General features: G+C 44.6%; 1 protein-coding gene and 1 long non-coding RNA gene across 2 annotated transcripts in view; both read right to left on the reverse strand.

The window, feature by feature from the left end:
• The window catches only part of FOXO3 (forkhead box O3), a 92,011-nt gene extending 69,556 nt beyond the window's left edge, over nt 1-22,455 (reverse strand). Inside the window, exon 1 of the mRNA XM_027693689.1 lies at nt 21,563-22,455. Coding sequence (XP_027549490.1) covers nt 21,563-22,144 — 582 coding nt within the window. The 5' untranslated portion in view covers nt 22,145-22,455. The remainder of the gene's footprint in view (nt 1-21,562) is intronic.
• On the reverse strand, nt 158-10,995 carry LOC113972522. Its single transcript, XR_003535934.1, has 4 exons — nt 10,984-10,995; nt 6,736-6,738; nt 5,826-5,831; nt 158-2,469 (listed from the first exon to the last, which is right to left on the reverse strand). It is a non-coding gene; the product is annotated as an uncharacterized LOC113972522 (long non-coding RNA).
• Nucleotides 22,456-22,686: the final 231 nt, after the last annotated feature.

Genomic DNA, 22,686 nt, shown 5'->3' on the forward strand with positions numbered 1-22,686 from the left:
TGGCACTTAGTCGAAGCTGTTGGCTGGTGGGGTGCAGCTCGGGTGACACCATGTACATGCTGTGCTGTCACAGAGTGTGCTGGTCCCTCCCGTCCTGGTGTGTCACCAGCATTGCATCACTGCCAGTGAAATAACGCAGCTGCCTCACTCCCTTTTATTTTTTTTTGAGTGACAGCAAATTTCAGCGCAATAAATCTCTGAGCCTGTGCCCAGCTCTATCACCCACACAGGCCAGTTTCTCTGTGGTACCCTGCTTTGTATAACCCTTCTTTTTCCCTCACCATGGCCTTCTTTGAGAAAAATAACTCTCTGAACACCTGAAAGATGTTGTGATTAAGCTTAAAGTTTGGCAGCCATGTTATTGCCTGTCATTATCCCCTTAGGTTTCTGGGATTACCGCTTTCACTGGCCATTATCGTTGCTCTCCAAGGAGCCGAACCTTGTTAATGACCTCTCCCATGGTCCCCAGAATCCACCACAAACCCTGAACACTGTTAAAAGGCCCCAGCAGCCACTGACAAGCCTAAGCAGCAAAATACACAAAACTTTCCTGGACACTAATGCAGCAGCAGCAATAGGTGTGATAAATACTGTCTTGCCAGGCTGCTGGCCATCCCTACTGTTTAGTAGGCAGATGGCCATGGCCAGGTTGCCCACTTGGCTTTCAAAGAGCATCTCAGTACCATGGCCAAGAGGCAGAAAAGTTCTTTTTTCCAGCTTTATCCACTATTTACCTGCAGCAAACCTGCCAAAGTGTCACTCTAAAATGGCAGAGCTATCTGTGACCACTGTTTCTCACTTTAATAGGACACCAGAGTCCATCAAAACACCCTACCATGCAGTTCAACCACAATTTTACAAAAACCACTGCAGTTACCTGCGGGGAGGTCGGGGAGGGGGAAGGAAGAAGAAAAAAAATTCTTTTCTTCTGTTTTTTGACAGTGCAGGAGAAACCCACTTTGGGTGAGCTTTCAGAAGGGTTTCCCAAATGATGGACACACAGAAACCACTGTTGATCTCTCCAGAGCACCCTATTTTCATTTTGACAATTAAATGCATGAGTGTAAGGTTCAGCACCAGCTGCAGCTGCAAACACTCTAGCTGAAACCTGCAAGCTACGTACTTGTTCAACCAGATTCATGTTATTATCTTTTCCCTTTCCTTTCGTTGTGGCAAGAGTAACAATTTAATTAGACAGGGGAAGAAAAAAAAACCCAACCCATATTATTTATAACTATAGCACAATACATTATTTTTAGCTGAAGATCTCTTAAGAAACACTACCTAGACTGATTTTCATGTACAACTTCCTGAATTTGTGATTCACAGCCAAATTTCAGGAACAAACTTAATTTAGGTTTTGATCCTTTTGACCTCAACACATTAGCAAGAGCTCTAGTTTTAGTGCCAGCAGCTTTGCTTCTTCTGAGCCCTGTAGATCTAAAATTCAACAGGTCCATCAGCTGCAAAATCAGTGACACCTCAGAAAAGGAAGCCTTTGCAGAAACAAGGCTGTCAGCCTAATGTGGTTCTCGGGAAAATTTGGGAGGCAGGGAGGTTTACCCAGGCACAATACCACACTGATAGGAAGGGGACGTATCCCATTACAGGAACTGCACGTTCGCAAACAAGCGCCAGAGTCACAGGCTGTTCTGTGCCACGCGGCAGAGATAACACTGACAGGTTTCACGCTGCAAAATCCACCCTCCCCAGAGACTTTTTTTTTTAACCTAAACTATATTTGACTTCACTGTCAAGTATTTCAGCGCAGCTGCTATTCTCAGGTTCTCCTAAAATACACACAGTAGGTACTGTACTATTGCACATATAAACATCTACCTTTCTACCACAACTATTTATGATTAAAATAACTTTTCTCCATTTCTGATTTCATTTCCTTTCTCTGGGCTCAGTTCTACATTGCACAGGAGGTGCTTTCAAGACTAGACCTAACCTCTGGCATGAAATTAAGAAGTAAAATGTTACTCTAGTTAGAAGTTTAGAATTTAACATCCAGTTTCCCTTATGGATGACCTATGAACAGGACTTCATCTCTGACGCCCCACAGTTTCGGGAAAAAATTGTGCAGGTGCACAACAGCTACACTTAGCAGTGGTGGATCTTACTCTGTCTAGAAACAAACTCCTTGGGTGAAGAACACCACACCTGTTTTTCAGTTGCACTAAAAGAAGATAAAATGTCCAGCTTGGAAAAGGGTCTTCCTCAAGCAAACACACTTTGTTTTCATCCACCCTGGCACCAGGCAAGTGTGGAGGTAAAGTGTTAACACCACAATTACAGAGCTGAGGGGGCTGTATACAGGAACAGACACCTGCCTGGTCACACGAAGTTTTTAGCTGAGCTCCAAGCAGAAGCTCTGCCAGCGGTCGGGATGTTCCGACAGATGTTCCCAGCACCTGGCCTTTATCCAAAACCTCCCTTAGAAGCACACATTCCACTCATGAAGATCTTGCTCTCAGTGCATGTATTCTTCCAAAATTGAAAGTGTTCAAGCCCAAAGCTTCTTTTCCTCCCCAAGCTTTTGCATGATTCATAACTTCAGCATGACATTAGCTCTGACAGTTCTGGAGGGCTAAGCAAAAGCACCCCTAACTCCCTGAAACAATATTCTGGACAGAGTTGAGCAGCTTCATTTCTTGTACATGATCATCCTGCCTACTCAGCTGGCTATTAAATAATTAATCCACACTGAGGCAAAGGTTCCTTTCTGCCTGATGGAATGGGGCCTCAACTTCTTAGTGTGAAGCTCTTTTGTACTGAACCCAGTATGTCCTAGAAATGTTTCTGTGGGCAGTAATATAAACAACAGAGATTAAAGGGTTTCATCTCTCGCTGTTAAAGGAAAACAAATACAACTTCTACAAATAATTTTGAGGTGATAAGGGATTTGGGGTGAGCAAAGCTGAACCCAGACTCCATGACCCCATGGCATGCATCCAAGCGCAGAAAGAGGAAGCTCCAACTGCCGGGTAATGGATACAAATTATTCAGGTCCTGAAGCTGGATCACAACCCACCCCAGAAGGGCACAAGCACTAGCGCTGTGAGGCTGCATTTTGGCAGCACTGCACTCCATTCTGCCTCCTATTAGAAGTCACTTCCACTCATTTACCAGTGCTTAAAATCAGCTGCACAACTAAAGTCACATCAGAAGATGAGCAGCAGCTCCATTTAGTTTCGGGGAACACTCAGTGAGAGAAGTGTCTGGCACCAGTATGTGTAATTTTGGTCTTTCTCAGATGCTAAGAAAAATTGCCTATTGCTAAGATTCTTACCATTGCTACTAATTTTCAAACACAGAAAAATATTATTTACCCGGCTCCATCCTCAAACACAACCCAAGCAAAGGCCTTTTCCCATTGAAGTGAAGATGGTGCAAGTTCACAATCCCAAGTGAGACATTTCCTTCCAACAACCACAGGACAGCTACCTTAATCCTGGGTTTGAGCACAACCAAGCAGTTGGATACCTCTATAAATGCACATACTCTGAACCTCTCATTTCCTTACATAATTTGGTAGTTTTCATAAACAGTTGCTGCTTCAAAAGAGCCTTAGTCTTCCTTCTCCTTGCTTTTAAATTCTCCTTAATTTAGAATTCAGGCATTTACACTTCTAGAATGGAAAAATGAAATCTGTGATCAGATGCTCAAGATACTCCTATACATCAGTAAATCAGGGGGCCATTAACTGTTACTACTGGTCTGTGCTGCCTGTTCTCCCTACTCCAAAGCCCGCTGCTGGAGAATTGAAGCTGGTGCTCCTCCTGGCCCGGCATTCTCAGGTCCCCGAAGCAGAGCAGGACACTCTTCTGACATCTGCCCATTTAAAACAACTGATGGATTTGTAGTCAGAGGAAATCCCCCCTCCTTTGCCCTGCCCTCAGGATCAGACCGACAAGGAAAGCTGTTGGAAGATTTTTTTGTCTTGTCTTCTGGCACGGGATCCTCCAGACATCTCATTCAATAGACATGCTGTACCTGCAATGCCCTCAGTTTTTCCTGATCTTTGCATACGGTACCTTGGTGTTGTGGCTTCTGTCTTTTAACTACAGGACTCTGATTTATCATAAGGTGACAGAAAAGTGCTTCGTCCCACATAGTGTGAGCCAGATTTCTGAGAGTCTTTGGAAAAAGATGCTCACTGGTATGGGTGACTAGACAAAGCCCATCCGCTTCTGGACCATTAAAAACTCGTCCTCTGTAGGACAGAAAGGTGCACGTATATTGCAAAAAAGAAACTTACCAAAACGTCAGAAGCCAAAGTCGTATGGTTTTCTTTGAATTTTTTCTACCTACTTTTCACACCTTTCTACTGAAAGAAGTGGTTTACAGCATGGACACTTGAATCAAAAAAAAAAACCTCTGCTCAACAGTCTTATCTCAACCCCACAACCTGTTCACTCAAGGTTGTTACCTCTCCTGCCTCCTTTCCTTGAACACTGGAAAACAAACAAAATACACAAAGGGCACATAGAAAACCTTTGATGCAGTACATACAGGACAGATTTTCTGATTCACCTTCACTTTTTTTGTTTTCCACACTAAGAAATATGTACAATTATTGCATCTACATGAGTTGCCCAATTCTAACTGATGCAGGCTTCAACACACAAGCTGCAGCATGGAAAACAAAAGTCATTTAAACTCCTCCACTCTCCATAAATGCAAAGGAAAACCTCAGCTGGCAGCCAGCATGCTGTAAGTACTGACACTGTTCCTAAAACCTAAAAACCAGCCCCCAGCATGTATTGCTGTACACACTTACCTGCCCTTTAAATTTGATATAAAAAACTTTACATTTGAATGTTTTTAAATGTGCAGAAAGCACACAAGACAAAACTCTTTTAACATGACACAGAGACTCGTGATAATGCTCCTTCTGCATTACATGGCTAAAGCTTCAGCCAACAGTGCCAGCAACATGACAGAAATACTCCATCAAGTCTCTGCTACGGCTCTACAAAACTGTAAATGATTACAGAATAATGCCCTGCAATCAAAGAACAAAATGTGTGCTGCAGATTAATCACTTTCCAAGATGGGAAAGATAGGCTTGAGAGATAAATCTGGCTGGGGTGTTTATGCAAGCGTATCATGCTCCTTAGTACTGAATGTCCCAGAACTTACAGAGGAAGTAAACAATGTACTGGGGGGGCGTGTGGGGGGTGTGCGAGGGGTGTGCGTGTGCCCGTGCTCACAACCCAAAATAGGACAGCTTGTGAAAAATGCCCAACTTTCAGTTATGAAACACTAGCATTAGAAGTCACTTGATTGCCAGCTGTATTGCTACTGCCTGGGAAAACCTGAAACAAGGATCCGTTCAGATACAGCCGACGCTTCTCTTTGGCATTTCAAACTTCCCCATAAAACTCCACAAGGATGCTCACGGACTCCTGAGCCCTCTCCCCCATGTCGCCTCAGCAGATGTAGCAGACAGTGCATCTGAAGGCAGGGACTGCAAGCACTTCTGGTTGGGATTTACTTCTGGAAGCACACTCCGGCAACCTACATTTTCAGTGTCCCTCTAGCATATCATCACACTGCTTTTGGCTGCTTAGGCAATGCCAGCTTTCATGCATTCCTCTTTTTTGTGTAAACATATTTACATTTGTAACTCCTAACTGCCTTAACGCTGCACAGGCATTTTGAGGAAAACTCTACCCGCACTTGAATTAAATGCAACACTTCGATAGTCCATTGCAAACACAGTTAACTGACTGCGACGGGTGCGGGAGAGGCTGGTGACATGGATTTAGATCAGGGGCTGTGTGGGTTCATTGGGAAGTACTTCTGCAAAAGCTCACCGTGGGCTTATGTCACAGCAGCCTGAATCCCCTTATCGTGTTTCAACACATTACAAAAAAGTTAGAAGATCTCCATGCTGAGAGTTTTAGTTGTCACCGATGGCTTTGGAGGAGGTCAAGGTACCATAACACAGTTCCACGTCTGAGGATGACCATTCTATACCAAACATGTATTTCCACACAGGAGCTAATAAAAATTTCCCAAAACCAAAAGCAAGATACAGTGCCAGGGCATGCGCTGCAACCGTGTTGCATAATGGGAAAATACTTCACAGAGACCAACTATTTGAGGTCCCTCCTCCCTGAAAAGTATCTGGCTCTGTATTAAAACCAATTAACAATAATCTATTAATAACAAGACTGTGATGTAGCTGCAAGGTTCCCCTAAAGCAAAATTCTACCAATGCTAGTAATTGATTCAGCAGTGGCTGAATGTGCCAGCTAACGGCACAGGCGTCTCCAATTCTTGGGAACATTACATCCACTCTAATTCCCCCTGCAAGGTCATCACAACCATCAGAAAATCCCCATACACTATGACCCAGAGAGCTGTGACTGAACAGCTTTTATCAACAGCCTGGGAAACTGAAGCGCTGCACCTGAAAGGCATCAGGCACCACAAGCGAATCCCTCAGCCCACCAGGCTGCCAAAATGGCTCGTGGAGCAGTGGTGAAGAACAAACTGCAGATTTCTCTTGCAGGAGAAAAAGCAGGACATGCTAGATTTGCCTTTGCACTATTTGCTGCAATGGGTGTTTGCATACCCTTTACTGCAATGGGTGTTTGCATACCCTTTACTGCAATGGGTGTTTGCATACCCTTTACTGCAATGGAAAGAGGACAGGCCACACTGCTACCTGATTAAAGTTTTGAACTTTATCACAAAGGAACAAGGGACTCATAATTACACACTCTATGCATAAGCTTTGCAACAGGTCAATAAAAGGTTATTCACACCATTAAATAACTTGGTCTAGGCAGCACCAAGTCCATTAGAAGATGCCAACTGACTATGATAGAAGCTAAGTCACATCCAGTGAAAGCAGCAAAGGTGTTCAATCTTCCACACTCCAAGACAACACCTTGCAGTTTTTAAGCAACAATTTACTATGAGTTTCTTCTGATAACAAAAAACTGTGATCAGCTTCCCACCTAGACGTCAAGGCATTTTACAAGAACTACTAACAACTAGGCATGAAGTTAGCAGCAGAGGTAGAAGATACAAGAAAACCATGGAGCTATGTCAGGAAAAGTCAGCTATGTCTTTATATTTTCCAGTCTAAATCCACCAAGTCAGAGGGTCCCTACTAGAGGATGCAGAATATGGTGTGACTATGGACTATACACTTTTATGCCTTATGTATTGTCAGTGAGGAACTTGTATGTCTCCTCTCTTCTCATCGATAGGGAAGAAAAACGGAACAGCCCCTCATAATGGAAATAAGAGCAATTACTACACATACCATTAAATATTTTAGAGACAGCTCAGTAACCCTATGAACTGTACAATCTCAGACACTGTTTGATGTCAAGGTCAGGCCATGCAGAAGTAAGAGATCCAAGTCTTTCTAAAGGCAGGACCCTCCATCTCTTACACAAATGAACAACCTCTCAGTATTTGGTATCAGCAGAAGGAATAGGATTATTCAAATGAGTAAGGATTTGCACACTGACAGCACCAGGACTGCTTACTTAAGGGTGGATTAGTTAAAAAATATAAACAATGTTCTAAATTATAGGTGGTGCTGTGAGCCTACACCTCTTATTGTCCAACACTTCCTACTATAAAACACTGTTTGTTCACCGTCACTAATAACTTTGCAAACCTGAACTGAACTGGGATTAGAAACAGGATAAGTGGTCCAGGATAGGCAAGACAGGAAATATGTAATCGTGGGGCAGGGAGAAATGTAAAATGGGGAGCTGGACAAAAAAACAGACAAGCTGGACAAGCAGAACAGATATGGAAACAAAGAGGGGACATAAAGAGGGGTGGAAGATCACAGGAAAAAGAAGGAGGGATGCATGGAGCAGGACTGGGAATTGCAGGAAAGGAGGCTGGGGTGAGAGAACAGAAGGTAAGAAGCTTGGGGAGGGGAGAAGAAGATACGGGGCTGGGACAGTGTTCATCCGGAAAGCCTACGGACAGTGGGGGGCAAATGACACACTGGGAAGGGCGTATTTCTTTACTCAGAACTAAGTGCAACAAATATGACACAGGGCCCACACAGAGAGCATGGGGGATGAGTTGAAACCCTGAGTACCACTTGAAGCCTCCAGCCTGACAAGAAGACTGGGGGTGGATAGAGTGTGTGAGCTCCCTACTAATGACAGCGTCATAGCCAGCACGAGAAGTAATTTCAGGTATTAGAAGCAACTTTATTTCTGACATTTTGTACTTCCTGAGCACTTGCCTTTTATATTGAAACATTTTTTCAGTGTAGATTTTTGTGTAAATAAAGAACGCTCTTATTTAGTCGTACTTCTGCTTGGCACTTCACTGAACAGTGAGAACTATCCACAGAGATACTCCAGCGATCTGCAGTTAGTGGTCAAGCCATGTGAAATCTTGGCAGCTCCTAGAAAATGGGAAAAACCCATCACCTAGAATTGCTCAAACCCACCCACTGTATCACAGTACTTCTAGGGAGAAAGCTGCTGGCCCTCCCGGTCTGTAACCACCTGGAAGAATTGATAGTTTGATACTTGATATAGTTTCCAGTAAAAAATAAGGAAACTATCAGCTCTCCCTCAGGCCATGCAGAGCTGGTTTTTTTTAAACAAGCAAACAAAAAAAAACCAAAACCAAACACAACCAACAACCATCCAACAAAAATGTCAAACCAGAAAGCAGGCACTCAAAACTGAAACTATTTAGTAAGATGTCATGATTCAACTACAATTGAAGGAAATCTATACTTAATTTCTCTAACAACTCCTATCATACTGTTCAAGCAAAGTGTTTTTCCTTCAGGCTGAGAGGACACCAAAAACATACTATTTCTCAATTTACCACTTTTCCCCTCATTTCTTTCCTTCAATTAGAGAACATTGCCACTCCACATGCTTAGTACAAGCCTGAATAAAAATGACGTGTGAGAAGCTTTTGCCATCGTTAAGTCCTGACATGGCTGTTGGAAAAACCCAACGTGAACATTTTATCCTGGCCAAATCAGCATTCTTTTCACTATTTATACTCTTGGATTCAGCAGCTGCAAGTGATGCTACAGGTCATGCTGTCCAAAATGGACAAAGAATCTGAAGATCTTCTCAAGTTTTGGAGGCTTGTTTCTACTTCTGCTCTCCCTCCAACGCTTCACAGCGCTGTTGCACCAATGCCAATTAGCCAAGTTGAAGTAAGGTATCAAACTCTGGTCAGAACAGATTTTTCAGCTAAGATTTCCCATCTTAAAAAAAAAAAAAAAAGACTTTCGTGCTTTCATTTTTCAGCACCATAGGATCAACACTGGCTGTTCAGTTGATAATACCCTTCTTTATTTGAAATTATTTTTCTCTTTTCACCACCCACAATCATCTGGGACTTATTCAGTATTATTCTGCCTGACACTGGTCCAAAACAGCAAACCATTTCTGTAACAGTACAATAAGCAGAGAAGACCCTAACAGAGCTGCTTCGTCGTTTAAGAATCCCTCTATGTACTAAAAACAAAGTTGAAAAGCTTCTAAGGAGGTTAGATATAGCTGTGCCTTTAACAGAACAACTTCTCTGGTATTTTACATTTGGCATCTGGCATTTTACAAGCAGGGAAATGCTTTTGCTGTACTTTGGCCTTCTGTCATTAGAGAGAGGTGGAGATTTATGCCCTTTCTCCTTCTAAATTAGACTCCTTCAGTGCCCTATTTTATATTCTTCCTGACAGGACCCTATTTTGTATAAAGCAAAAAGGACTACTGTCACTGTGTTGCATGGCAAAAGCCCTTTCCAGCTAAAAGAGAAAACTCTATCCACCAAGTCAAGAAGCAAGATGTAACTTTGTGGTTAAAACTGTGAGGATAAAATACTCTGCCCAGCAACATTCATTTCCAGTAGGATTTGATAAAATTATAATTCACTGTCCAGAAAACGACTAAAACATTAAACATATTATACTGAGAAAGTCAAAATAGGTCATTCAATCAGCTTTATTCCCCATTCATTTCACACATAATACAAAGTGGTTAAGTAGTTTCTCTTGCAATTAGCATCATCTTTGTCTCCTCGGTTTCTTAAAATACACTGGAGATATGGAAGTGCTCTGACTGTAACTGTGTCCCAGGCCCTGCTTCCCATCATCACCGACTCCTCAATAAATACACGTGTGAAATCCTATCTTCAATGATTTCAGCCATGATAATTTTCTTTGGTTGTTCCAATTCCCTGGTCTGTAGTCTCAAACAATAGAGCCTTTTCCCACTGATTAAAAAGGAGTACAGCTGTGCTCAGAGAGAACCCTAACATTTCCAGCTGCTAAGGCACATCCCACTCCATCTTTTAAACAGGAAGACTTATTACCTGGCAGAGCCCTGAAGAAGGTGGGCTAGAAACAGCCTCCCTGAGAAACGGCAGGGTTTTAAGAGACCTTTCCTGGATGTGAGAAGTCTGACATATGCTTCAAATGCATTTTAGTTTAGAGAAATGTTGGAAAGATTTTATTTATGTTTCTAATTAGGTAAACAGTATGTTTCTTCCACCTGCTTTGAGCTACCCCACTAGGCCCAGTAGACATCAGATGTCTATGAACATACATCAGGTTGATTTACTCCCCGCTGCTAGCTCATAGAATCCTTCCTCCTCCCAGCCCCGTATGCCACTACCTTATGTCCTATACACTTCCCCTCCTTTTTGTATGGAAAATGGCCTCACTATTGATTTTCAAATACCTTAAGCACACAGCTCCCTTGCCCATGGCTTTACAAAGAACAGTTCCTCATAAAAGATTTCTCTCCTACCCAAAGCACGCAAACCTTCCAGTAAATTTTAATCAGAAGTATTCTTGCTGTGCATGAATCAGGACGTAAGAGCAATGGGGCAAGAAATAAGTCTCAACATGCTATGAGAAGAGAAAATCACACTGTCAACATCATGATGAACACAGTATTAGGTTCAGAGCTTTTGGCTGCTGCACAAACTAGATGGGAAACCTCTGGCCGAATTCACGCAGAACTCTGACATGGCTTCTATTTGTACATCAAAGGTTTTAGACGTGGCCCACTTACCTGGGACAGATATATGGCTGAGGCTAAGCAAAAGCAGAAGCTGCTTGAACAAAATTCACAAAATGCGTCAGAGTTTTCACAGCTCCTCAGTGGCATCATCATTATCGGTGCCAATGTTGTTCTTCTACAAAGGCATTGTAGATCAGCAGCCTCCCATTGTAGGTCTTGATGAATACTTAAAGAAGCACAATTCACTCTGAAACCTGACATCTCAAACAAATGGTTTTGGGCTCCCACACACAGTGAAACTGTTAAGCACAATAGGTTGTGTTGCACGAAAACAGGGACAGCAGCTCTACATGTCTCAGCTTACAAGCATCTCACGACATGACTTGAACTGGTGTCACCTTCTCCTACGAATTCTTGGAAAAAAACCCATTCTCTGAAAATTAGTCAAGGTCCACAGCAGTTTTCAAAACAAACAGTAGGTTATAGGCTTTCAGGAAACAACACCACTGCTCTCAGCACAAAATCAATCAGCAAAAAAGGTGCTAATGTGGGAGCCTGTGAGAGTCTCACAAAAAGACATTCTTTCTTGAGCACTGTTCTCACTTATCAGATACCAAATTTTATGTACTAAGCATATCTAGAACTTAATATATGAAACTGATAAATCCTCCATGAAGTACTAGCAAATATATTTATACAAGATTGAGGTTCACACAAAGTTAGAAACTTTTGATTTGGATTAAGTCTCGCATTTAAATGTACACTGCAAATTTCATGTGAGCAAATGGGGTTAACTTTGGTCACAATCTGTCTTTGGAGAGCTGAAATAGGTATTTCAGGAGATAGAATGGAGAGAAAAAATCCCAAATACAGCAGGATTTAAGAGGACTGACACCTGAGTATATATCAAGATAATTCAGTCCACATTCTAGTTAAAACAAATATGGCCCTGGAATTCAGCCCATGTCCTAAAATTATTTCTTTGAAATAATACATTTATTCTTACGTATCCTGTTTTGGAAAAAGTGTAGAAACCAACGTGGTACAATGTGAGAAAAAACTAAGTTATAAGGGCAAATTGTCTACAAATTCAGAGGTACTGGCTGTCCAGACTAGGAGAGTAGCTTGTATTAGAGTATTATTAGGTAATTAATACATTTTTAAACAAAGCTTTGTTTACTCCAGTGTAACAGTATTACTAACATTCCCTGGTCATGCTCAGTCCTCACAGGGAACCCAGGCTCAGCTGCAATTGGGATTTTAAGCGCTGCTGGTTTGAGTCTGTCTTGCACTAATGCAAATGCGTGATGCTGCAGCATCATAGGAGAGCCTCGATGCTGCTTTAATGTGGCCTTTAGCAGGGACGAGATTCAGTCCCTGCCCTCTTTAGTTCAGCTACACATGAAAGTTGCACTGTCATAAACTGGGCTGCATCCATGCAAACCAGTTTTCATTCCCACTCCGAAGTGAGCAGTCACAGCAGCCAGGAGGCAGAGTGAAGCCCAAGCAGACACATGTCGATGTTTTTGGGTGCTCCTCTATCTGTCCTCCCACAGCAGACCGTCATCTGTCCTCATCAGTCTTCCGACTTATCTGCTGTCTCCCACTCCTCTGGGGTTGGGATAAGCAGATGTTACTTCCATGTTCAAGTGCTGGCAAGCAGCCCGGACTTGCCCTTTTCTGCTCACGTGTCTCAGGAGCCAGCAAACCTACTGAAAACTTTTTCCTAAGACTGAGTCCCGGGATTGCCATGGCCTCCACTGCTCCCTAGAGAGAGATGAATATCTTGGAAAACCAGGGATGGGGAGGCAGGCTGGCCTGCAGACACTGCAAGGCTGAGGGCTGGGTTATGAGCAGCCCCCAGGCAGACCCACAGCACAATAGAGTGTGAAGGCAGCCTGAGAGGTAGGCGTCAAAGGAGAAAAATGTGTCCTTTGACAGCACTCCTGCCTCCTGCCCTCATTCTGAAGCTCTCAACTGCATTTTGGTGTCAACATCAGCAGAGACCCACCCTTCACCTCAGCACAGGCAGTGGGTGAAGGGATGCAGAAGTGGCGTGATCCAGTGACTCACTCCCTGGAAATGCACCTGTCCGTCGGCAGCACTCAGGTGCAGCAGCCCTGGGTTGCACAGGTAGAGCCCCACACCCACTGCTGGCAGCCTCCTGTCCCCCAAAACTGGAGACACACACTGCGAAGGTCCTGACAACACACTGTCAGTGCTGCATATCATCTTCCTTGCTTCAAGTGGACCTTACTCCATCTGTTCCTCGAGGCTGCCTCTCCCCTTCTGTCCCAGCATGCACAGCCCTTCCACACCCCTTACATGTAGCGAGTGGCAATTTCACCATCAGGGAAAAAATAATTAAGAAAAGCAAAATAATACCTTGCCAAATGAACACATTCAAGTGAGAACCCACCATTCCATAATTCAACTCTAAAGTACGCAGCACATTGCAATCCATTCAATTTGTTAGCACAAGTCTTTTAAAGGAGCTAATTTTCACAAGGCATTTCTTTACCCACACAAATCCCCAGAAAGGCATTTCTCTGTCAGTGAAATCTTACAAAGGTGTTTGAGACCAGTAAAAGTATTTAAATAGCCTTTATTTTTAATAGGTACCAGCATAGAGATAAAGAAAATGGCCCCAGTAAGTAAAGTTCAGGTAGGACACACACACACAGAGTTATTGACAAGACATCAATGTTGTTAACTCCTGACCTCCCTTACATTACCTCAAATAAATAGCAGCATTATGAGCATATCAGCTCTTGAACAAATGTGCAAGGGGGATGGGGCTCAGAGAAAGGACTCTGGCTTTGCAGAGTAAGAGGGGCTCCTCCTGGACCTCACAGCCACACACAGCATCAGGAGGAACCACTCTGGTAAAAAGCAATGGCGACACTGCAATGCTCCTCAGCCCCACTGGAAGGCAGCTCCCTTGCTGTTTCACAACAGGGATGAGGCAGAGCACTAATGCAATCACTCACTTGTTCCCAACTCCTTGGGAACAATCGCCCTGAAATTGCTTTTCATCAGTCCTGTAGCCTAATTGTCTCCATGCTGTATCCCCAGCTGAAATGCAGCTATTCTGTGCCTAATGTCCTGCACAGCCACCAGCCAGCCCTCCATCTCCCAGAGAGGCACCCCATGCACCATGCAAGCCCTCCCACTGGTGTAACAAACGGAAGGATGGCAAAGGTGAAGTAGGACCTGACATCCCGGGAGTCTTCCAAGACAGGAATGAGAAATTGGAGGATGGGAAATTGAGGAATGGATTTTTTTTCTTTTTTATTTTTTTAATATTGGTATTTGGAAACTGAACAAGTACTCTCTGCTTTTTAATCCTCTCATCTCACAGGTTTTAGACCAATCATCTGTGACAGCCCTTGCCCAACACATTGCCCAGGAGATAACCCAGGTAACGTAACTGATGAATACAGCAAGACACAACCTGCTATGGCTGCAGACCACGCTCCACTTCAGCAGCGGCCTCCTCTCAAAGGCTCTGAGAGCCTCAAGGTCCATCATCCTCGACCACATAGAGCTGAAGACACCCTCCCTACAGCACACCACAGTGTGCTCCAGCAACTCCTAAAAACCCCCTCCAGCCTTGCACACCTGAGCTTTTCCCACTCCTCCACCCCAAAGAGGGGCTGGGGTCACATCACCACAGGGCTCCAGATGTCCCTGCAGTTTCTTGCAAGCTGAGAAGCATGGCTCTTTCTCTGCTGCCTCAAATGGACAAGCAAGAGCTGTACCCACCACCAGCAAAAAATGCTTAGAAACATGATGGTTTGCTTGGGAAGCTAAGCTGTTGTCAAATAAATGTCAAATACACATGGGGAAGGAGTTGGTGCCTGTCAATGGTGCAAGCATATCCCACAAGCACAACTGGAACATCAGGAAACTGGTACAGCCATGCAGAAGCACAGGATACCCCATCCTGACTTCATCTGAAGCAAGTTAGAACAAAACATCTCACTCTAAAGGAAAATCCCCTTCTGTAGACAAGCCACTTTTTAATAATAAGTGTTAAATGGACTATTCAAGCAGGTAATTAATGTTAATTAACATATGTCAGGCCATAAATTGGCTAAATGCACCTCATTTTCCAAGCTTAGTGTGTGGCAATGCTCAGGAAACTGTAACAGAACAGTCTAAGTTTATAGAAACACACAAAAAAAGAGCAAATAAAAGGTTAAGTATAATTTTCACTTAACTCACGGTGTGCTGAGCCAGCATTACTAAAAACTGCATAACTATGCATATTACTTGAACACTTAATTTTGCTCCTGAACCGCTGCACTACACATGTATTGTCAGCCCCAAGAAAAGCCACAAAAAAAAAACCAAACAAACAAAACCAACAAAAAACAACAACAAAAAAACCCAAACCCCTGCAGCTCCCTGAACCCTATGTTATCAGGCAGGCTTTTATCAGGATCCTCACTACATGCTGCAGGACCTGGATGTGCCTCCTGTCCCAGGACCTGGCCAGGCTGCGGTCCGTTTTCAGAGCCGAGTGGGAAGCCACAGGTTACCGTGGCAAGGGGAATGAAACAGCAGCAGGAGAATGCTCAGATTTTGCCCTTCTCCAGAGAGAGTGCCTCGAAATGTGGAGGGCCTCCTGCCTTTAGAACAAACGAACATTGCCATTTTGTAACCCTGCCCTTGGGCACGTTTTCTGTGACAGAGATAGTAACAACGGTTTTTAAAAAGTGGGAGAGAAACAAGAACATGCAGAGACTTCAGTCTAAGTAGCAACTTGCATTTGGAAACACTTTCAAACAGTTTCTCCCTTGGCAAGCCGCCACTACACCAAGACCCACTTTAATTGCATTGCAAGTAAAGAACAATCCTCACAAAAGATTTTTCCATACTTCCATGCAAAATAGCTGGCTGCCAAAATCTAGCAGGGCACCTTTAGGAGGCTGCCACCTAGAGAAATGCTTTGGCTGTTTATACTCAGTTTTTCCTTATCTCCAAGGCAATCCCTTCGGCCTCCCTTTGAACCCAGCACATCCACTGTATTTTTCTGGAGTGGTTTCATATTTGTTCACCCCATCTACCCCAGGCAAGCTTGCTGAAAACCGCCCAGCCGCTGCAGGGGGACGTGGTGGGGGCTGCCCCAGTCCTGCGTGCCTTCTGCAAGGGACACCACCGACTCTGGGTTTCTACTTTGTCCACGTCAGCACAAAGAGCTTTCACAAAACCACCCAGCTAACCCTAATCACTCGCCTTTCTAAATGCACCAGCACGTGCCCAGCCTCCCCTAATCTCCCAGGATTACAGCAAAGTAGCGTAGCACCACCAAAATGACCCGAATACAAAATGGCCTCACATGTAAGACACTGCTTGCTTCACCAGGACAAAACCAGGCAGAGAATGGACGTCCCAGGGCAGCAGTGGCAGGACATCTCTCCTTCACAGCCTGATAACCTCAGACAGTGTTTGTTCAAGCCAATACAATACAATGGATATAAATGCCACTGAGGTCATTTAATTTTCATTAGCATTAACTGTGTACTTTCAAACACACAGGTTAAGTGTAAGAGCCAACCTCTGACTCTCAAGCTTCCTATTTTAAATATGCTCAACTATTGACACTAATAAACCTATTACAGACAATGTCAATGTTGCATGACTGTTTTAGGTAACCTTCTGTCTCTGAAGAACTGAGGAACATTGATTCCAGTATTTATCAAACAGATCTACCTGACAGCAATACTATCCGGCATCGTTGACTGGAGGTTTCCCATTCACGTCAAAAGTTAAGTTTACCAGAGCCTGTGACTCTTTGCAGCTGATGACATTCACCAAGGCGACTGTTTATGTCTGCATTTAACAAGTCCTTCAGAAGAGGTGCTCCTCACTGTCACACTGTGCATCAAACAATGTCAGTGATTCTGGGTGAGCTACTAGGTCTCTCGCTTACTGCTCTAATAGCTGTCACCTGCATATACAAGCTGGGGAAAAGTGAGATCTTTGATGTACATTACAGATATAAAATAATAATGTGCACTAATATCTACACATAGTTTCTACTGAAAAGTTTAAAAAGTCATTTGTTACTGTGGTACTCAAGTATACTCCTCTTTGATGCAAGAAGCTTGTTATCTAGTGGTTTCAACCGCTAGAACCACACATCTCTCTACATTGCTCGGTACAAAATTCACTTACAGATGTTACTGCATATTTTGTTAAAGCACAACATAGTAAGGCTTTGATCAGGTAAGATGCTTAAGCAGTAAGTTTAAGCACACAAGTAGTCCCAGTGAAGTCCCAAGGATCCATTCACACCCTAAAACCTATGCTCTCTTTGGTAAATCAAAACTTTAAATAATCAGGCTACAGTTTGTAACCCAAACCCTTCTGTACAGATGAACAAGGCAGCTCAAAAATATATTTAAAAAAAAGAAAAGAATACAATAGAAGGCTGGAAAAATATTCTTGCTTGCAGTTAACTGGGAAACAGAATCTTTAAATTAAAAAAAAAATTAAGAATGACAGCAGAGAAAAAAAAAAAAGAAACTGATGCACATTCCAGTTTTACATTGCCACTCCTGATAAAGACATCGTGTGCCACACCAAGAAAGAAGAAATAGGAACAGAGACTGGTGTTGCTTCCTTCTCACATCCTTTGCAAAAAGACGATAAAAAAAGTCAGACACGTCGTGTATCAGCATCTGGCTAACAGATTTAGACATCTGTCTACATTGCTGGCAAATTTCTCAAGCCTTTTCAAGTCTCAATAATTAGAGAAGAGACTCATGAATTTGCTTCACTGAAGGGACTGCAGCCCTTTGGTACATACTGGCAAATAAAACAAGGTGAGGAATGAGAGAATGTCCATGCACGAAGTTTACAAAAATCTCCCCCCTTCAAAGTTAATATCCCAGCAGCTAGTGTTTATCTTTCATGGGGAAGATGAATGCAACAGGTGTAAAACAAAATATGCTTCTGACATGAAAAACAAATCAAAGCAAATCAGCTGCATTGAAATTTGGGAATTGCTGGTATCTGTGTATAAAGGACAAGATTCATAGTCTTGCCATAACACTTGACAAAGAGGAAAATAGTCCCCCTAGTGTACTCTTCATGTAGAAAAGTCTGTTTCACAAGATAGTGCTACAAGAAATTACAAAATAACATTCTGGGAAGAGATATGGAATCACTTAAGCAATAGTGAAACCGGGCACCTCTACTATACACATGGACACTAGGGTGTTTCAGTTTTCTATTTCAGGATTATTAAATTGGAGTGCTGCATCCTAAATATTTGGAGGGTAAAACCCGTTTTTTAAGTCAGCATACTAATTTTGTGACTGCAGGATATCGATAAGGGTAACAGATACCTGAATTTGGAAAGACGGACAGAGCTGGTCGGTCATCGAGGAGCTCTGTTGAAGTAAGTACCTGGAACAGTCACCTGGCATAGTACATTTCACAAGGGTGAAACCAGCTCACCCTCAGATCTTTTCCCACTCCAGTGTTCATAAACATAAATACTGACCCTCCCTAAGTATTCAAGACAGAAGCGGATATTGAAACATGCATCGAAACCCTCCACAGTGGTTTGGAAGTGTACGGGATTCTACCAAACCAGGTTGCCCTGGGTACACAACGGTGTCCAGAGCATGCCAGCTCTACAGTGATGCACCATAAACTACTGCCCCAGTTAGCTGTCAGGCGCTATTAGGTTAACCAATGTCCCACCAGGGCCACGGGGAGGGGTGAGCAAAGAAGATTGTTGGGAGGGTGTATTGGGCAAACCTTATCTGAATTAGCGGAAACGTAATATACGCCTTCATAACCACATCTGAAATATTCACTTCTGCCTTAATGTCCTAGGCAGAAAAAAAAAAAGTGATAGTTGTAACTTTCATTTATAGCTCTTAAAATAATTGTTTTGAGGAATATAATCCCAGTCATGTTTATGGATTATGGCATTCAGCACATCTCACTGAAAACAGTATTAATATTTCATATATAATAACACATAAGATAATAAGACCAAGTTCTCTTCTTCCCTTTGTTTAAAATAACAGTTTTCCCACTCAGTGCCAGAGCAGAATATCATTAAATGGGCTTGCTGCCTTCAACAACAAACTTAGTTGTGTAAAAATATTCTGAATTAAGACACACGCACACAAAAGCCTTCTAATACAGAACTATCTTCTGTTCATTTAAAGTTTCAGTGTAAGTAGCAATCTGAAAAAGTCTAATGTGAAAAGCTCACATTGGTCCCTGAAAAGCTGTATTTGTTACCCGTGAGGGAAAAAAAGATGATACTAACAAATAATGTGTTTTAGCATCAGAAGACTAAGATGGAGTCTCTATTTAAGAGTGTTGCCTCTGCACAAACTAATCTATGTTCCAGCCAAGAAACTGAAATAGTCCTCTTCTGAACGTATATGCATACTTTAAAAGAAACTCTAGCCCTGCCAAGGAATTAAATTTTGCAGTTTTGGATGCCTGGAAAATTATTAGCTCCTGACCTTCCTTTTGCCCCTTCCAATATGCCCCTACCACCCACGCACAACTGCACCCACCGTTAACACAATCCAGTACCTTATCCTAACTTCCAGAAACAATTCACAGTCATTAGAGGCAGAATTTTCTGCTACCAGTGTGCTTGCATCTCCTGAGAAAGGTCATCCTAAAGGCTTGTGAGAAACTTCTGAACTAAATTATATCAGAAGAATCTCAAGGGATCCAAGTTTTTAACATTTTAATTAGCTCCAAGTACCAGTTAATGCTGCTCAGCAAAGGAATCAATATCAAATTAACAGTATAAATTGTCAGAAAAATTGTGACTGTATTAAGGATACTAATCAATGTAAGCACTTCACATTATGGCCCAGATCCTGCTTCTGCTTAAGTGAAAGGGAGTTTTGCCACCAAAATCAGAAGAAACAGTGTCAGCTCCATTGTTCAATGTCGCCATTTGAACTGGGTATCAAAAATTTACTGAAAATTCAAAGTACCAGATAAAAAGGCTGGATTTGTCATAGCAGCTGACATCTAAAGCCACTGATTCTGCGTGAAACCAAACAACTTATGAAGGCACGGGCTGTCATTGGAAGATGTAACCCTTTATCACACTCCACGTTGCACTTGTAAAGTCAGACCAAAATCCAACACCTAATACAGATGCAAAAGCTGCAAAAAGGATCTGTATTTTTAAAAGCCTTGACTTGAACCAGCTACGCCACCAATAAACTTTATGTTTATATTTTCCCCAGCCTGAGACAAGTCTGTCAGTAAAATGCTTCCTTTACCGTGCTTCATTTGGAAGGTAAAAATCATACAGCTTCACTTCAATTCCTAACAGCAAGTCCTACTCAGGCACCAAATACGAGACAGGGCTGCTAGTACAGAATCTGCCTGAAATGTTTCATCTATACAGTATTTGTGACCAATTTGTATACTGTAACTTATCACCTGGTCCAAAGCTAGAGAGATTCAAAATTGATTTCTCTGTAAAACAATAGAACTTCCTGGCAAATTTGCCTTCAGCCATCCATTCAAAAACTCAGTGTCACATGCTGCCAGTATCGGCCCTCAGCAGCAACTGAAACATACCGGGATTTCCTTCTGCAAACAGCGCTGATATCAGGCAGCACCTGCATTTCTGTACAGCTGCAAGTACGTGACATTTCAGCGTTCAACAGACACTAGTAGACGGACATGGAAAAGGAGGAAAAAAAAAGCGGTTCTGGAAATAACTTCAATGTGCTTTACGTGCAGCACCAGCTTCTGGTAGGCCTTACTACACTTTGTCTTGAGGGTAAAACCCTGCCTGCCTGCAACGTGCTTTTGCACGCGCTGAGTAAACAAGCCACAAAACCAGATTTTTTTTTTTCCTCACTTATTAAAACGGTAGTAATCTTAGCTGCTCACTGTCGCAGTGCTGGACAGAAAATGCTGGGCTATCAGTAGACGGTGCCCTCATACACTGGCACTGCAGGAGTCGCAAACCAAGCATTCCCGTGGCTGAACAGCCAATAACTCCATGCTTTGATTAACTTTATGAAGAAATGTCAAGACACGAATTTCCCTCTATTGCCTTTGAGGAACGCGTGGGGAAACCATTGGGGTTTTTCTTGACAAAAATAACAGACTCGTCCTGTATTTGAGCTTAGAGACTCAAATTGACCACGCATAAAGGCAACTCTGCTTATTTCCAGCATGAGTAACACCAAAGGTAACTATAACTTAAAAAAAAAAAAAAAAGAACAAAACCCACACACCTTAAAAATACTTCCCTGCTTCCGTGCTTGTGCACCAGAGAAGCCAGCTCCGCTCCAGCGTCTCCCCAGCCCCCTGAGTCAGGAGCCCTCACCGCTTGCACATAGCAACAGGAAAGAGACAAAACTTTTCTTACCCCCCTCTTAAAAAAAACAAAGGCGACAGGGCGACCACCACCAGCAGGGCCAGCACCAGCGCCCGGCCGGCTGCCGTCGGGGACAGCCGCTGACACCCCGCTCCGCTCCGCATTCTCCGCGGGCAGCGCGCCCGTCGGGGCGGCGCGGCGAGTTCGCCGCGGCCCCGGGATCCCGCCTCACCTTCCAGCCGGCCGAGCTGTTGCTGTCGCCCTTGTCCTTGAAGTAGGGCACGCAGCGGACCATCCAGTCGTATATCTGGGAGAGGGTGAGGCGTTTCTCCGGGGAGCTCTCGATGGCACGGGTGATGAGGTCCGCGTAGGAGAGGTTGCCCCACGCGTTGCGCCGCGACGAGCACTTCCTCGGCGCCGCCGCCGGGCCCCCGCTCAGCCCCCCGCCGCCCGCCGCCGCCGCTCCCCCCGGCGAGAGGCTCGGCCCCTCCGGGCCGCCTCCGGGCAGCGGGGCCAGCAGCCGCGCCGCCTCCTCCGGCACGGCGGTGGCCGCCGCCGCCGCTTCTCCGCCCGCGGGGGCCGCGCTGCCGACGGTCATGGCCGAGCCGCCCCCCTCCTCTTCGTCGTCCTCCTCCTCGGGGATCATGGAGGCGGCGTCGGCGGTCGGCTCGCCGGCGGGCTTGGCTGGGCTGGCCTGCAGCTCGGGCCTCTGCAGGGGCCAGGTACAGGAGCGGGGGCGGCTCTGCGGCTCGAACTCGGGGTCCAGCTCCACGTCCAGGGGCGAAAGCGGGGCGGGGGGCGACGCCTCTGCCATCTTGGCCTCCCCCGCGGGCGGCTGCGGGGCGCTGCGACGGGGCGGGCGGGTGGCCGCCGACCCCGCTCCTTCTCCGCCGCCTCCTCGGTGCCGACGGGAGCCTAGCAGGCGGGGGGACGCCGGGCGAGCATGCCGCGCTCCGCTAAGGGCTGGCCGGCTCTCCGCTGCGCCCGGAGCCCCGCTCTCCGCAGGCGATGCGCACGCCGGAGCTGCGAGCGGGGAGAGAAAAGGGGAGGGAGAGATAAAAAAAAAAAAAAAATCAGATTAGGAGCCGGAGCAGCCGCGCAGGGCGGGCAGCGCGGGCCGGGCGGTGCCGGAGGCGCCCGCGGCGCTGCCCTCCGCGCCGGCGGAGCGGCGGCCGCTCCCGCGATGCGTGTGTGCGTTTGTTTATGTTTCACTCCATGCGGATGCAGAAGTAGCTCCAGCAGGAACCGCGCTATATCCAGCCGGGAGAGAACCCCCCCACGCCCCCGAGCTCGCTCCCCGTCGCTTCCGCAGATATCTTGCCTTTTGGGGGGGTGGTCCTTTGCGCCCTCCCTCGG

Source organism: Neopelma chrysocephalum, unplaced genomic scaffold (genome assembly GCF_003984885.1).
Source record: "Neopelma chrysocephalum unplaced genomic scaffold, ASM398488v2 Primary Assembly neopelma1_23, whole genome shotgun sequence".
Classification (NCBI taxonomy): Eukaryota; Metazoa; Chordata; class Aves; order Passeriformes; family Pipridae; genus Neopelma; species Neopelma chrysocephalum.